At 44.5% G+C, this 17,268-nt stretch overlaps 1 protein-coding gene across 1 annotated transcript in view; it reads right to left on the reverse strand.

Moving 5' to 3' along the window:
- The window catches only part of NDP1 (Tetratricopeptide repeat (TPR)-like superfamily protein), a 140,393-nt gene extending 132,576 nt beyond the window's left edge, over positions 1–7,817 (reverse strand). The window contains exon 1 of the mRNA XM_086519777.1: positions 7,571–7,817. Within this exon, the coding sequence (XP_086375903.1) occupies positions 7,571–7,733 (163 nt within the window). The 5' untranslated portion in view covers positions 7,734–7,817. The remainder of the gene's footprint in view (positions 1–7,570) is intronic.
- Positions 7,818–17,268: the final 9,451 nt, after the last annotated feature.

Below are 17,268 nucleotides of genomic sequence, written 5' to 3' on the forward strand. Positions count from 1 at the left end.
ACTATGAGGCAGGCTGCTGCTGACAGGCTCACCCGAGGATATGCAGCTCTGGCCATGCTAGAGCGGAGATGCCACCAGGCACACTTTCAGGAACCCCGCACGAAGGGGTGGCTTTTCGACACCTTAGTCACCCCGGCCTTGATGTACTCGGCGGCAGTATGGGCACCAGGATTGACAGCTGACCAGTGGACACAGCTTGAGAGGCCACAGATATGTATGATCTCACGCTTGCTCCGCAGCAAGAAGACAGTGCCACATGACATTATTAGAGCCGAGCTCGCCACACCACCCATGGTGGTAGAGGCACTATTCCAGACAGTCTGCTTCATCCAGAGGATGAGAGAGCTACCTCCTGACAGACTTACTCGTAGAGCATTTGAGGCAGCTATACAGCTATCAGAGAGTGGGCATGAGAGAGCATGGTACTCACAGGTCAGAGCATGGTTTGAGGGACACGGTCTTGACATGGAGAGCCTACCACCTTTCCAGTACGACCCCCACTCACCATATGTTCACCTCTCTCGCAGTGAGAGGAACTTGGTACTGAGACAGGATCTGTGGCAGCTATACACTAGGAGAGTCTGGGAGTCACCTGGCTTGGGGACGAGGATGTCAGATTACAGAGACCAGTTTCTCACCATATTGTCTGGGGGGTTCATACAGAGACCACGCTACATGGACACATATATGCCACATAGCTCACGGGTGGCGATTGGTCAGCTGAGAGTGGCTTCACACAGGTTAGAGATTGAGATCGGGAGACATACTGGTGTCCCTAGGGAGGAGCGCGTCTGCAGAGCCTGCACAGAGGAGGTGGAGAGTGAGGAGCACTTTGTATGTAGATGCAGAGCATACACTGAGATCAGAGGCAGGTATGAGGCCCTATTCAGAGGACAGCCCACTCTCCGAGAGATCATGGACTCTCAGGATCAGAGACAGCTCGGACGGTTCTTACTAGAGATACAGAGCCATCGGGACACACTACTACAGCCACACACAGCTACACATACAGAGGGGAGACAGTCGCAGCTCACAGACTTCTTTCAGAGGATTACCGCCCCTCCCCCACCAGACACTCAGAGGGGAGTGACACTCCCACAGGCGGAGGTGAGCCGAGCTAGACGACGACCACGAGTCACAGGCTACAGGGGCGCACGCTCCCACTACGGACAGATCGAGGAGATCCGAGCCCGGGAGCGCAGTGCCACTGAGGAGCGAGTGGCCCAGATGAGGGCCGACCCGACAGCTTTCATCCGGGCAGCCTTGGCACCAGACCCGCCCATGTACCACATCTTACATCCCCCCATTAGTACAGGATGGAGCTAGATAGCTTGATGCATTCTCATGATTGTACTACCTTGAGCATATAGACATGCATATACCCCTAGAGATAGAGCTCCATCCCTCCTCAGATACCCCACTACCTACATTCAGTTCAGTTTTGTATCAGTTTTGTTTCATTTGTCTTTCCGATAGACGGATGACATACACACCATGTACATTTGATTTGTCTCATAGGCCGATTTCGGCCTGACATAGACGTTAAAAATCTTTCTTTCTTTCTTTCTTTCTTTCTCTCTCTCACCCAAGTGTGGTAGATTGGTTATGCCATTTCCCTCTTGAATAACAGGTCTTGATTTCAACTCCTCGTCGGCTAGATCTTTAAGGTCTCTTGGGATAGTTTCCTACAACGTTAAAACTCTCTTCTTCTCGGGTCTGTGGGTGGGTGTGTGTGTGCGCACGCTTATAAAAAGAGGAAAATGATATAACCTTTCTATCACTCAAGTGTGGTAGATTGGTTATGCCATTTCCCTCTTGAGTAACAGGTCTTGAGTTCAACTCCTCGTCGGCTAGATATTTAAGGTCTCTTGGGATAGTTTCCTACGACCTTAAAACTCCCTTCTTCTTATTCTTCTTCTCTCCCATGAAGGGGAAAAGAAGAAGGGCATCCTTTGGGCGGCGCTTCTAGAGTAGTGTTTTGAAATGCAAAACAAGTGTCTCTAGGGAGGATCGGCTTCTAAACTTAACGTTCTCGCCAACATTTTGAGACACTCAAGCATTTTGGCTCCCTGTGAGGGCGTTTTCAGCAACAAGCTCGAGGCGTTTTTCAGCCTCACCGAGTAGCGTTTTGAAACACTTACACTATGCGATGCATTTTGAGCTCCAACGTTTTGAGATGCTGCTTGATGCACGGGGCTCTTGACCCAACATCTTGAAACACTGCAAGTCTTGGCCTTTCCGATGACAGAGGTGCTCAGCTAGCAGGGACATGGATTCCGCTGTTATTATATGTTGATGATATTGTTTTGATTTCTAACTCTCCGGAGGGGATGCAGCGTCATTTAGATGCTTTGCACATATTTGCTCATGATAGTGGATTGTCTGTTAACCTTGGGAAAACCAAGGTTATGGTGTTCAACACCACATCACAGTGGGTCAAGAGGTCAGCACCCACATTTACGTATGGCCAGGAGACAGTGGAGTACACAGATACACACCTATCTTGGGGTGGTATTCAGTGGGCTGGTGTCAAGTGCAACGGAAGTGTTTAAGGACTTAGCTCGGATCTAGTACTCCGCTCAAACACAAGGAACACTTTACTTCAGGAAGGAACTCGACTGAACCGAAAGAAAGAGAGAGAAAAGAGACGACACGGGGATGTCCGATCCCAACCCTCAAGGCCCCCCTTGCTCTATTGCCAGAGCAAGTACTTTCTTTATTCTTGCACAAATGCTCATACAATAATTGGATGTTGAGATGTTGATGCTAATGGGCACTGATGTTGTGGTACTTGATGATGACGATGTCGACGACGATGACGATGTTGATATCGACGACGATGAAGATGACGGCGACAACGGCAACGAGGATATTGCTAAAATGCAGAACGCTGGCTGGATTGTGCTGAAACCCTCCTTGCACCTGAGGAAGACAACAGAGAGCTAAGCGAGGTGCTCCTCCAAATTCTCCACTGGGGTGCAATATTGAGCGCCAGAGAAGGTTGAAAAATCATTTATGAATATGCGAAGATGATCAGTTAGCAAAGGATAAAAGATGAAATGTATTGTGCGATTGAAAGAAGGTGGAGTGTTTTTTAACCCAAAAGACATTCTGGTGTAAATGAAAACACCCCATGGAGTCACAAGCAGTTTTGATCTGATTAGCAGGATGAATGCCCAATTGATTGCATCCACTAAACCCATCCATGAAACTGTAGAGGATGTGCCCAGCCACATCTTCAAGCACTCGCTCTGTGAAAGGTGTTGGAAATCCATACGGCATTGTTACTTTATTGAGCGCACCTAACTACCAGACATTTTTGGGAGTTGTTACCATGGGGGACAGCCACTCGCAATGCTCCGCGGCCACGATGATGCCTGCTTCTTTCATTTTCTCTAGCTCCATTTTGAGAGCTTCTACATACTTGGGGTTTAGTTTGTAAGCTCGGCCTCTAACTGGCTTAGTCCCCCTGGACCAGAGGGATAGTGTGAACGCCTAGTTCTAGTGCGATTCCTTCCAAATCTTTGTAAGACCAAGCGAAAACATCTTTGAAAGAGTGCATAAAAGAAACTACATGGTCAAGCAATGCCAAGTGATCTTGCAGCCAAGCTACTAAAAGAATGGGGTGAGGGTTATCAAGGTCCCCCAGGTTGACTTCCCTCACACACTCGGGATGAGTTATTGGCAAGGATGCGTCAGAGGAGGAAGAGTTTGCTGCCTCTTGGAGCTTGGAGACATCATGCGCTGGCATCTTATCAATATTGAAATCAGCATATTCTTCTTGTAACCATCCTTGTGGAAGCTCGTCAAAGGGGATTTCATCACACACAGAAGAGAACTTTGCCTTGGTCGCGGAGTCGGACATCGAGGAGGTTCACAGCTAGGTAAATTCTTATAAAGGAGATTTCTTACCTCGTCTGTGGTCTTTGATTGGCTCACCAAGCCCATAGGCCTCGACAGTAGGAGCATTCATAACCGCAACACTTGTTTTTGGGCTAGGTTGCACACTTTGCTTGGCTACTGTAGGGATAGTGATAGATGGGGTATCCTTGGGCAAGGATTGAATAGAAACCACATAACAAGGCATAGACTTTGTAGCTTCTAACCACTCAAGCAGGTCCTCCTCTGGCTCGTCAGGTGGAGTAGACTGTGCAAGTTCAGGGTTAGACTCCACTGACAAAGAACTATGATGCACTACACAATCCATGCCTCCTTCAAGTCGAATGGGTGTCATTGACGATTACACCCAAGAATTGGCACCCTAGAATAGACCCAGTGAGACGAGGACTCTTGTAAATAGTGAGCGGAGCAGGATATGAGATTATGTAGGACTCTGAGGGCTGCACTGGGAGGTGCTTGCCACTAGACCCTACTCCAGGGTAGGGACTGAATGACTGTAAGGGTGACACTTCAAAGATTTGCATCTAGCCGGAGCATGTCATAGAGTGACACTTGCTAAAAGATATTCTTCAAGATAGTCTTTGTTGTAGGGTTTTCTCTTTTGATCAGGGCCTTCTCTGGTACCTTGATCTGCTGCAAGTCAGCCATTGCCTCTTAAGGCCCCATCAATATCAGATAGCAGTAAGGTAGCTTGGCCTTTGGCACCAATGCATGGCTTCTCCGTTGCTAGAGATGGACTAGGTTGTGAAATTGGGGATGGTTGAATTGGACCTTTGGGAAGATTGAGACTGAGGGCTGCCCTTTCTGCCCGAGTGAGGACACCTGCTGACTCCTGCACCTGTTGCAGCTTGCTCTGAGGGGTAACCACATGAGTAGCAAGTGACAGCTAAGGAATGTTTCTCACTGCTATCAGGTTGATCTTTGGAAACGTGAACTCTGGTTGAAACCGATTCGCGCTCGAAGAGGTGGATGCCCATTGTTTAGGACAATCCTTACTATAGTGATCCTTAGCCTCCGAGTAATGACAGCAAGGAGGAGATCCTTCAAGTAGGGGACATTTGCTTTGGTAATGCCCATATTCACCACGTCTGTAGCACAAAATGGCTCTATTGGAGGGGCGAGACGGGGGATGAGGTGGCCTCTGCTCCTACTGCATGGAGGTGGAGGCTGAGGCGTAGAAGCTCTGAGGGGCTGAGGGAGTGTTAACGTGATAGAAACCCTCATATGGAAAACTGCTCTGCAGACCTTGCATAGGGGTATTCAGCAAAGGTGGCATGTAGATAAAATGGCCATAAGGGGAAACTATGTTAGATGCAGGTGCCAACCAAGGCCTTGTTGAAGAGTAGGAGTAAGGCTCCGTTGAAGGTGTCGTAATCCCTTTAGATAGTAGCAATCCTTGTCGTCATGTCCAGATTTTTCATAGAGGTGGCAATAGGCTTGAAGAGGGCATTCGTGTGGGGGATGCCCTAGAGAGCGACATGAGCTACATCAAACCACCGCTTTAGACTCTTGGTAAGCCCTAAGCTCTTTTAGTTGTTGCTTGATCTGATCTAAAGTCTCTTGATGTGGGGACTTCTATTGTCGAAGGGAGGAGGACCTCTCCTCCCTTCGTGTGGGGGATGCCCTAGAGAGCGACATGACCTACATCAAACCACCGCTTTAGACTCTTGGTAAGCCCTGAGCTCTTTTAGCTCTTTTAGTTGTTGCTTGATCTGGTCTAAAGTCTCTTGATGTGGGGACATCTATTGTCGAAGGGAGGAGGACCTCTCCTCCTGAAGAGCTCGTTGTAATTTCAGTGCTTGCGTAAAGAAATCAAAGGGTCAGATGCACTTTGCATGAGGACTAAGGCAGACTCTACCTAGGGGGAGTCCTTGAATAACCGCCTTGCCCCCTCGATTCTAGTAGCGGCAGCGACAAACTCCTCCAGAGTTGCTTGCAGCTTCTGTTGAAACGTCTTCGGGAGAGCCACTTCTTGATCATGAAGTCTCCAAGTTGTTGAGGAAGCTTGGCCACCACAGACTTTGTTCTTGCCATGAGTTCTGCAAATGTCACACTAGGTTGGAGCACCAAATTTGCCAATTTTCCAAGACTTTCTCTTGAAAGTCACCCGGATTGAAAGCTTCACAGAACTATCGCCTCAATGTTGCCCAAGTCATAAAGTGGTTCTCTCCAAACTGACTATACCATTTGTATGCTAAGCCATCCAAGGTGGACGGAAAGAGCACTAAGTAGGCATCTTCTCTGTTTAGGCCCCGACCTCTACAGAGGGATACAAACCTCCTAGCGTGGTCGGCATCCTTGGTGGAGAGTCCTTTGAAAGTCGAAAACTAGATGTTCATCTTAGCAAGAACGCTCGTCAGCTCCTCCATGGCTGCCTGCTCAGGAGCCTACTGTAACACACCTCTGTCTCGTTCCCATTAATCGGTGCTACCTTGTAGCGATGTGAAATTGGGAGTTTGTGATAGATTTAACTTCTTAATCAACTTATAGTTAAGAAAGCTATGAGAGGCATCATCATCTACAAAGATACGCATATTGTGCCCCTTGATAGTGACGTGCATTCTCACGAGGTTATGTGGTCGAAAAGCTGATTGTCACATAGAGGCATTTATATAGCATTCATGAACCTCTTCCATATGTGATTCTTTCACATTGGCATGCTTAGCAGAAGGGCGTAGAGAAAGTAATTGCACCATGTGCACTACTTTTTCCTTTCCCACACCTTGTGCTTTCCCTTTGGACAATCTTGTTTAGAATGACTACCTTAACAATTGAAACAAAGGTTTTCTTTCTTAGCTCTTAATGTCTTGCTGAGAGAGAGGTCATCGACGCCCCTTGGGTCTCTTGGAATGTCTCCTATTTCTAGCATGCAATGATGCACGTGTAGCATCACTAGTATTATGCATGATGAATTATGCTTAGTGCGATGGCTAAACAAGTGGCTTACCATTATTAGGGTCATCATGATTGCATGCTTGAATAATGCATCCTCTAGAGCCTTAGGGTCTTTTGTCTTGACCTGCTTCTAACGCTCAAGAGGTCTAACAAAACCACGAACTTCCGGAAAATCATCCTACCCGTTTTAAAATAAACTTCATTTGACTTGGGTCTCTTTGGCTCATTTCTTATTAAAGATCGACGATCAAATTTTGAGGTTATTTTCTCAACCTATGGCATCAAATAAGCATACATGGGCTGAAAGTTCCTATCTTCGTGTTCCATCTCTATTACGACAGCTGAACCAAAAGTCTTGTGAGGCTTGTGATACTTAAGAAGCTTGCACAATTTACAATGACTCGTCATGGTAATGCATCAAACGGATATTGCTTTTGCAACCATAAGGACTAATATGAAAACCGGCCATGTGCATCCTTCTTAAGTTGTTGCAGGCTTTGGTGAAGCTAGGCAGCTACTGCTAAGTCAACACATGCTTGCACGTGCACTACTAGTTAGATCATTCAAGTTTTGAGCACCACTAAGTGATAGCTATTCCCAGCTCTCTAATGACCACAACCAGTTCAAATGATGCTCCTCCCTCAACAAACGTCTCAAAAAATTAGAATATTCAACGGATGCTTCCATAAACGCATACATGCTTCAGCGTTCTGCAAATGGGTGCCAAGAAAGCTTTCTACGTTAAGCTCACATGCAGAAACCTTTCATGGGTTACCTTCACTCTTGAGAGATTTTGCGTATTTGATCATGTCCATAGCTGTGGCCTCCTCAGCAGTAGGCGGCACTAGGTAAGAAATCAAGCGAGCAACAGGGATAAAGCGTGCGTGGGGCTTGCTGGTTAGAAGTGGTCGCCACAGGCGCCGTGCGAGGGATCCCATGGCTGACTCGCAAGGTGGACGACCTTGTTCCCTGGAATGGTTTACGTACGTGGCAGCTGCGCGTTGCCACCTAATGCATCGTTTTGTTTTAATTTGCAGGAGATCACCTTTTATGGGAGTGAAAAAATCCTATTATAGGACTAACCGGAGGCTCGAGGTAGAAAAGGAAAGGCGCTCTCACTCAGCCTTCATTGTCATTGTTGTTGATAGGATTTGACACCCATCTGCCCTTCTTAAGGCATTTTGCCGGTCGTATGAAGGCCAAAGTTTTTTTGAATCTGTCATTGGAAGGGCTTGTTCAAAAATTATCCTTCTATAGAGAAGGGTGAAAAAATAGAATACATGTCAATGGAAGGGCTAATTAAAAAACATTTTCTATATATTAATGCTCATTTACAATATCTATATGTCTATTGGTTATACTCATTGACAGAATATAGTATCTTGCCTTGTAAATTATGCGAAATTTTCTCATTGGAAGGGCAAACTGAAAATAGACCCTTCTATAGGGAAGGGTGCATTTTTCTACAACCTATCTTTTGAAAGAATAGGTTGCCCTTCAAATCCTAACACTGTTGCAGTTGAGACTCCCCTCTGCATGTGCCGTACAGATTGCATGCAACCCCCTTTTGCTTTCCCCTTTCCTCCTCACTTGAGCAGCTGACTCTGTCCTCTCCATCCCCTCTCGCTTCTTCGCCCCTCCTATTGTTGGGGGGGGGGGGGGGGCACATGGACCTCCAAGAGGCCCTGTGCGTAATGGTTTAGTGAGGGCGACGCAGCGGGTCCATCCCTACATGCTCAACCTTCTAACCTAGTCCCTAAACCTCTGTTTCAGATTCTCCTCAGTGGGGTCTCAACATACTCCTTAACCTCTGGACAAGAACACTCGGGTTTCAGTGGAGCTAGTATTGGGCCTCATCTTCCTTCGTATGCGGCAATGGTTAATAAACCCCAACCCTCCCTCTTCTACCAAGTAGGAATGTTCACCTTCAGACCTCCTATGCCTCAAAATCCTCCACAGATTATCTTTCCAGGTAAGGGAGTCTTCCCCCATGCTAATCTAATTGTTGGGATTAATCCTCTTATAATTCTAGAAGACATAAGAGAGTTCTCTAGGCAGATACAACAGGGACCTGAGTTGGAAATTGTTCTACAAGAAAACAATTGTAACAGAGGGGAGCCTCCCTCTCTACCTCAGAACCCTTCTCCCCGTGAAAGTGTTTATGAGGAGGAAGAGAACAAATCAGTTGCTTCAAATCTTGAGCAGACTATTGAAGAGGTAGTGATTATCCCCACAAAGGAGCTTGAACTGTGGCACTCTCAATTGTAGGATATAGTAGTGATTGAAAGAGCTCACAAATGAATCGAAGGAGAAGAGAAATGAGAGAGAAGCAATAATTAGAGATTAATTAACACTTAACCACACACCATTAGTGCAAATGACAAAGAGATAGAAGAAGAAGAGCACTTAACTTTCAATTAGATGCCATCAAAAGAGTGGAAGCACAGGATGAAGCTCCACTCTATGCATCACCATCTCCACCTTCTTCACAAACTGTGTGCATCTCTACAACTCCTAGGCATCATGGTAGCATCAAATATATAATCTAGAACTCGTGTAGAGCCCGTAAATACATCGAAACTTAAAAGTCAATTGACATCTTAATGACCCAAGAAGAGGAGGAGAGACTACCAATGGCTCCAAATTTCAACTCAAAAAGAAAGAAGGAGCCTTCCAAGGACCCAACCAGAACTTCAATCTCCATGGCTAAACCTGCAAAAAGTAGCAAAAAATGAAGTGCCCAAATATTAAAGCCTTCTCCTTTAACTGCAATGGTCTTACTGATACTCTAAGAGCCCATGTCATTAAAAAATGGCTTTATGATACTAACCTCATGCCTCACTTCATTTGTTTGTAGGAGCCTAAGGCCAATGGAGCCAATCTAATCTCTAACCTTCAAATAATTGGCTCTGGCTATAGCTGGTATACGACCAACCATGTGCAAGGTAGAGGTGGAGCAGCTTTGGGTATCTCAGACAAGTATAATCATCCGGTGGAATATCAGCATTCCTCCCAAAAGGGTAGTTGGATAGCTGTCACCCTTGGCAAACCATTCAGCTACACTCTGATCTCTGTCTATGCCTCTAATTTGATTTCGGAAAGAGCTTTTGACTGGGGAGAGATTTCTAAACTCACGGGTCCTTGTATTGTTGTAGGAGATTTTAACATGGTTGAGGCCTCGTTTGACATATGGAATCAGCTTGGTCCTACTATAAGAGGCTCTGAAAAGGTGATGTGGGAACATGCCCTAGGAAAGCTCAACCTAATTGATATCTCTAAGAGTACTGGGCACACTTGGAACAACAAGAAAAATGGTGACTGCTATAGGGCAGCCAAGTTGGACAGAGTCTACATGAGCTCCAACCTAATGCAGGAGTACTGGTAGGTAAACTATTACAAAGATAACTATGTTATTCTCTTTGATCATTTGCCATTTATCTTTGAGCTCCCAAAAGAAGAGTGTGTGTATAAGGCAGGGTGGCCTCATTTGGATCAATCACTTCTTTCTTTAGATATTGTCAAAGGGAAAGTTGAGAATATCTTTGAATTTGCTTTCTGTAACAATGTCTCTTCATTCAAAGCTTGGGACTGTGTAGTTAGAGAAACTCATAAACTGCTCACTGAATAAAAAAAGAAAGCTAGGGCCATAAGAGAAAACAGAAGGATAATGATAAGGAGAAACATAGAAGAGCTCGAAGCTCTCTCTAAACCTAGTAGTCCTCCTTCCCCCCTCTTAGGTGAGCTTAAAGCTAGTCATAGAGACGAGGAGCTCCTAGCTGCTAAAGCCTCCCTCCATTGGACAAGAAAATTCCGGGCAAGGAAAATCAACAAACCAGATAAACAAATGTTCAATCTTCTTAAGAAAATTTAGATTAAACTTCATCCCTTTGCTAAAGGATAAGAATGGTAATCAGACATCTTCACATAAAGAGAACTTGAAGATTGCAAAGGATTATTTTGCTGAAATATTCTCCTCCCCTCCTAAAAGAGGGGCTAACCTTGTTATGGAATTGATATTTATCCATTTATTGCAGCTGACAGGTGGAAAAAGCATTAGCAGATAATGGATTATGCAAGACATTATATTTTATGTATATTCAAGTGCTCTGTATGAGCTTTGGCCATTTATGACCGGCCGGCTAGTTTGTACTCACAATTGACCATTTAAGAAATCTATAAAACAAATACGTGCAAGAGGGAAATGGTCACTCTTGCACGGGGGGAGATTGCACTTAGTGTCTGCGTTGCTCTTCTCATCTCTACTCTCTTCTCTCTCGCCGTGCCGGCGTAGCACTCCGCTCTAGGAGGTGCGCTTGCACGTGCTCTCTCAATCTCTCCCGCTCTCTATCTCTCTCTGTTTGCATACGTCTTGGATTTAGTCGTTTATGTCTTGCTATGTGCTATTTTTGAGTATTTTGCAGGGCAGTGGTATCAGAGCCTGCAAAAACGTTCTTGGCAGTGCTAGAAACATGCTCACGATGAGCATGGTGATGAATCATGTCCCACGGCTAAGTTTGTTTACTTTACTTATTTTATTAGCATAATGCTTTAACATGATTGTGCATAAAATGGTTATGTGATTCAATTAAAATAAGATTAGTTTGATTAGGAGTTTAATTAATACAAATTAGCATGGAATGAAGAATAAGAAAAGCTTCAGCATCAAAGAAACAATAAACTCAAATGACGAAGAAGAAGTAGAGAAGTTTTTACATCAGATGAAGATATCAAGAGAGGTGTCTAAAATTTGTTTGATGAGTTTTGCATTCATGACCAATTATTCAAGAAGATCGAGGGAATTGAGACAACAATGGGTGCCTCTAAGAGAGCTCTTAGACCTGCACACTAATTCTTGACTCAAGCCCCAATGGATAACCTATTTGCCACACTCGGGTGCACACCATCGTGGGAAAGAGGTGGGAAACACGACTTGCAAACTTTGAGATATATTCTCTGTTGCAATTTCAGTGGCGTGCGAAGCTTGGCAATTTGCCTTCATAGAAAATCATTGAGCGCACAAGGAAGGGGGAGCGTTGAGGAGGCTCATGAGACAAGAGCTATGACAAGAGCTATGACACCACAGACCATTGCATGCCCACAAAGAGAGTCTAGCATGCGAGTAGCCGTCTTCGGACACACTGCAGTCCTCTATGGCGTGTACCATGTAGATCCATAGTGCACTCTCTCTCACTCTTTCGCACAGATCAGGATGGCCCTCTCGTAGTTTTTTGTCCATTTCTCGTCTTCTCAGCCTTTGGTTTATTCCCATGCAGAGCGACACCAACCACAGTAGTCACTCTCTCTTTCTCTCTCTACAATCGTGACTCTCTCTCTGTCTCTATCTCTCTCTGGCCACCACACTCCATCAACCTCTCTTTTGTTGACGTTTATCACCAACCACCACGGTCTCTCTCTATCTCACACATAGTCGTCGGCCTTTCTACTCTGCAGTTCCAACTCACTCTCGCCCACCAACTCTCTCCCCAGCATGCGTGCATGTACTGGCCGCGGTCGTAATCCTTCTCTCACCTCACTCACCCACCATGCAGCACACAAGCTTCCGCCAACCACAACCATCTCTCAATCTTTTTTTTATTATTTTCGCCAACCACAGCATGTCTCTCTTTCTCTTAGTACTGCAGCCACCAATCGCCATGCAAACTCTCACTTTCTCACCCCCACTTGCATGCGACGTGGTCTTGCAGACCGCTGCAATGTAAGGCCAGCTAGGAGATAGGTTGAAGGGTGGGCCAAACTTCTACATGAGCTTGCGTGCATATTGTGCTACCCACCCCCACAATATCATAGATGATCTGTTGGCCGAAACTCGAGTAAGGTGGGTTCCTTTACCAACTACCAAAACTCGCCAGTACTTTCTTGCCCAGTTTGACCATATCCTACACTCAAAGCATTACAGGAAGCCATAATGCGGGTAGGGCACTTCTCTCGGACACTTTTTCCCACAATCTTTGTCGACGAGCATTTGGTGAAGCTTTCAGGGATGGTCACCTCTTCTTGCTATTTAAAGTCGATGATGGGAGAGCTGCAACTCAAGTTTAAAGCAGGAGAGTCTTCCTCCACGATGGCAACAAATTCAGAGGCCTTGGTATGTAAGGCAAATAGCTTGCAATAATTTGACAAGGAGACAGGACCTATCAAGCTCGAAGTGGCGTGCCTTTTTCTCTGCCACCACGGTGAGGTGGGATAGCCATACTCCGGAAATTAAGCGCTTGTCAACCTTTAACCACCTACAGCAGTACTCTCACAGACGTTGCTTCAATGCCAGACAGGAGCCACGCACTCGTGGCTTAGCGATACACCACCTCTCTTTCCAGGAAGAAGATCGGAAGCTGGTCATGAGACAATGTACCTGTAATGGCGGCTTGGTTGCTTGCTGGGAGATTGAGCCTCAAAGGGGTCTGATAAGCCTTCCAACACATCGGGATCCTCTTGCTCAAAGAAATTCCTAAAGTAGGTGATCGCTTCTTGAGGGAGAACATCGACATCTCCTTGCACACTCTGAGCTTCGTGAACGCTGACATGATGCATTTACTCTCTCTCTCTCTCTCTCTCTCTCTCTCTCTCTCTCTCTCTTCCTCTTCTCTCTAGCACTCAAATGGAAGGCCTCTTTGTTGGAACAGTTCATCCTTGACTGACTGTCTGAAGCGGTACACATGCAGTTCGCTACGAGCCTCATTAGGGCTTCTTTAATGTGACGTGCGTGTGTCATGTTGACTCACTTGAGTGCAGGCAGCTTCACCAAGGTTTTTGGAGCTCCGAGAATTTAAGGTCTTTTGTCCCAAGACTCAAATGCAACATAAAATATTACAAGGTCTGCTTTCATCTTGTTGTATATGTTCATGACCTCGTCATATAGTTGATGTCGAAATCCCTGCAGCCATGAGCTGCCCACATTGACTTTAGGTGATGCATGCTAGTGCCCAACCACACACACACACACACACACACACACACACACATAAACAGATTGAGGAGCTTGCCTTTCCTGTAGTGTTGCTGCACGTTGGGGGGCATGGACTTTGATGATGCATGGAGCAGGTTTCTGGATACCTCTTTCTCCATTTATGGCAATGATGAAGCAGTCTTTACGGAACCCTCATCATCCATGATTGCTATACCTACCGAGGAGAACGTTGATCCCTTTCTCCTATGATTTCAATGATTTTCATTATGTAATGATTTATTATTTATGTCGAAATATGTCATTAAAACTACTGCGGTCTGTGCTCACCAACTATCTACGCATTGTCTTGTCAGGTTTAGGCAACTTGTATAAGATACCAACTTCCATCCTACCTCCTCCCAGTTAATATCCAGAGGCTTAAGTAGATGGTTTTGTAAGGCATTTCCTTGACGCACCAAAAGTCTATATTCTCATCCCTAATTCTAGCTCTACCTAACAAATAATTTGTCATAAATAAAGGCTTCTAGGCAAAGGCATTTCAAGATCAAAATTACTTTTGGGTTGTTTGTCCACTCAGTCACGGTTAATCATCGTAGACGTCTGTCAATCCTCAATGTAATTTTGTCTCCCACATTGCACTATAAAATCCAATTAGATCTCCTTACCTACATTTTTTTTTCTTCTTTTTTCTTTTTTCTGCCTTGTTCGTGGTTTTTGTCTATCTGTGCTATTTCGTTAGGACTGCAACATTTTCTCACATTTTCATTTTCGCAGGACTATGGCTAACTTTTAATTTGTGTTCCAGCTTCATTTAATTTATTTTGCGATTGTTGAATCAAAGTGCTAACAATGTATGTTCAAAATATGTGATCTCACACTAATCTAGAATCAAATTCTCAACAGACAACATAGTCTTTTATTTCATTTCAAATTACTAACACAAAATTAACATATTTTGGAATTGTTAATTATACTATGGTGCAAGTTTGATAGTCGCAGTTCTCCTTAGCTTCTACAAATCTATTTGACACGCCTCAGATGCAAGTTACGATTGTATCTCTCTCCATAAACACACTGGCTCATATAATTTTGATGCAGTGTACCCTCAAGTTATGTACATTAACCTCACTCCCCTTTTCGTAATTGCTTTACTGACAATCTTTTATAGATTAGGCAACCCAACATCTCTCATGTCATCACTAATACTTATAAAATGGAATCTCAAATTCATCAATCCTATTTTTAAATTTCATTTCTCTACATTATCTGCTCACTGAATACTCCATCAAATGCTCCTATCATGGATTCTAATTGTACTACAAGTATTTTTTGTAAAGATGATTTGTGAATAAGCCCTGCAGCTACTCATGTGAGCTACGGTGTTTTGGGATAGTGCACAACAATTTGTAACTGCCTTGATATGCACTGCAATATCAACATAGTAACTATTTTTATTTTCTCCTTTATGCCTTGTCTAGTCCATTGGTCACAAGCACACAAATCCGCCGATTTAAGTAGTGTGTCAATGCTCATCTAGTGCAGATTCGCCGAATTAGGCAGCACAACAACAAACTACAGATTCACGCTTTTTGAACATATATCAAATGCAGATTCGCCGATTTAGGCAACACCGATCACAAAATCATGCTGTTGTGGCTGGCCACCACTGTAACTGGTATGATTTTGTTACCCGGGTATAGAAAATGAAAGATATTTTGGATTTGGATTTGGAAATGGGATTTGGAATTGGTATATGATGATTTTCTGTCGCGACATTATTTATAGAATTGAACTTGAGATTGATGAGATCAATGGATTATTGAATAATGAGTGTGACCAATGATATCCTGATTCATCAGGATATGACATATACTGCTTATTCTAGTGGTATGGGACACTAGAATAGGTAGTAGGTGGATGACGGCAGGAATAAGCAATGTTGTTTACTTTCATTCATTTTACTATATGCTATTTTTTGAGACAAATTTCTAATCATTTTGTTTTACAAGTATCGTTTGCAGATTTCTTATCTTTGCAACTAAGGACAATTGCTTTCCAATGGAGAGGTATGTTATGGAATTGATATTTATCCATTTACTGCAGCTGACAGGTGGCAAAAGCATTAGCAGATAATGGATTATGCAGGACATTATATTTTATGTATATTCAAGTGCTCTGTATGAGCTTTGGCCATTTATGACCGGCCGGCTAGTTTGTACTCACAATTGACCATTTAAGAAATCTATAAAACAAATACGTGCAAGAGGGAAATGGTCACTCTTGCACAGGGGGAGATTGCACCCAGTGTCTGCGTTGCTCTTCTCATCTCTCCTCTCTTCTGTCTCGCCGTGCCGGCGTAGCACTTCGCTCTAGGAGGTGCGCTTGCACGTGCTCTCTCAATATCTCCCGCTCTCTATCTCTCTCTGTTTGCATACATACGTCGTGGTTATGTGCTATGCGAGTCGGCAGGTACGTAGATTTAGTCGTTTATGTCTTGCTATGTGCTATTTTTGAGTATTTTGCAGGGAAACTAGGCTTTTGACTGTAGCAGACCTCACATCTTCCAGGGCCACTATTTCCAAAGCGATAAAAACAATGTGCATGAGCTTACAACCAAAGTGATGGATCAGCCCTTTACTGAGGGGGAGGTGAAAGATGCCATAGATGCTCTCAAAGATGGGAAATCTCCTGGTATAGATGGAATACCAAATGAGTTTTTTAAAACATATAAAGATTTTTTTGTCGCCCTATCTCTTGCCCATATGGAGGGAGGCTTTAAAGGTAGAAGCCCTTTCCACCTCTATGAATACAGGGTTTATCAAATTAATCTATAAAAGAGGGGAAAAGGAGGATCTATGTAATTGGAGACCTATTACCTGTCTCACTATATATACAAGATTTTCTCTTTGGCCCTAGCTAGAAGGTTGAGTCCACACATGCAACATATTATATTGCCAGAACAGAAAGGTTCCATAAAGGGTAGATTTATTCTGGATGCTATTATATCTCTGTGAAAAGCCATCCTCGTCACTATATGGCACGACTCCGGGTTAGAGGGGATCTAGGGCCCAAATTTGGGGGCACGAGGCGGCTTTAATCTCTGTCGTCAGATCACACAGTGAACTAGGGGTGGGTGAACTGGGGGTGAATTGAGGGTGAACTAACGGTGAACTAGGGGCGGGTAAGCTAGGGGTGAACTAGGGGTGCCTAAACTAGGGTATGATCATGTGCCATGACAACATGGATAGTGACGCGCACTAGCATGGTGGTAGGGCATTCGTGTGGCAATCGAGATGTCCCAGGTTCGACCCACAGCCCGCGAGGTGGGTGAACTCAGGGTGAACTAGGAGTGAACTTGGGGTGCCATTTTTGCCCCGAGTTCACCCCCAGTTCACTACGTGATCCGACGACTGAGATTAAAGCCACCTCGCGCCCCCAAACTAGGAATTCCTTTTTTTCAAAATAGACTTCGCTAAAGCCTATGACAGAATTGAATGGGACTTCATTTTTGAATCTCTATATGATATTCAATTTGGAAAGTATTTCAT

Source organism: Adiantum capillus-veneris, chromosome 9, assembly GCF_014529385.1.
Source record: "Adiantum capillus-veneris isolate H3 chromosome 9, ASM1452938v2, whole genome shotgun sequence".
Lineage (NCBI taxonomy): Eukaryota > Viridiplantae > Streptophyta > Polypodiopsida > Polypodiales > Pteridaceae > Adiantum > Adiantum capillus-veneris.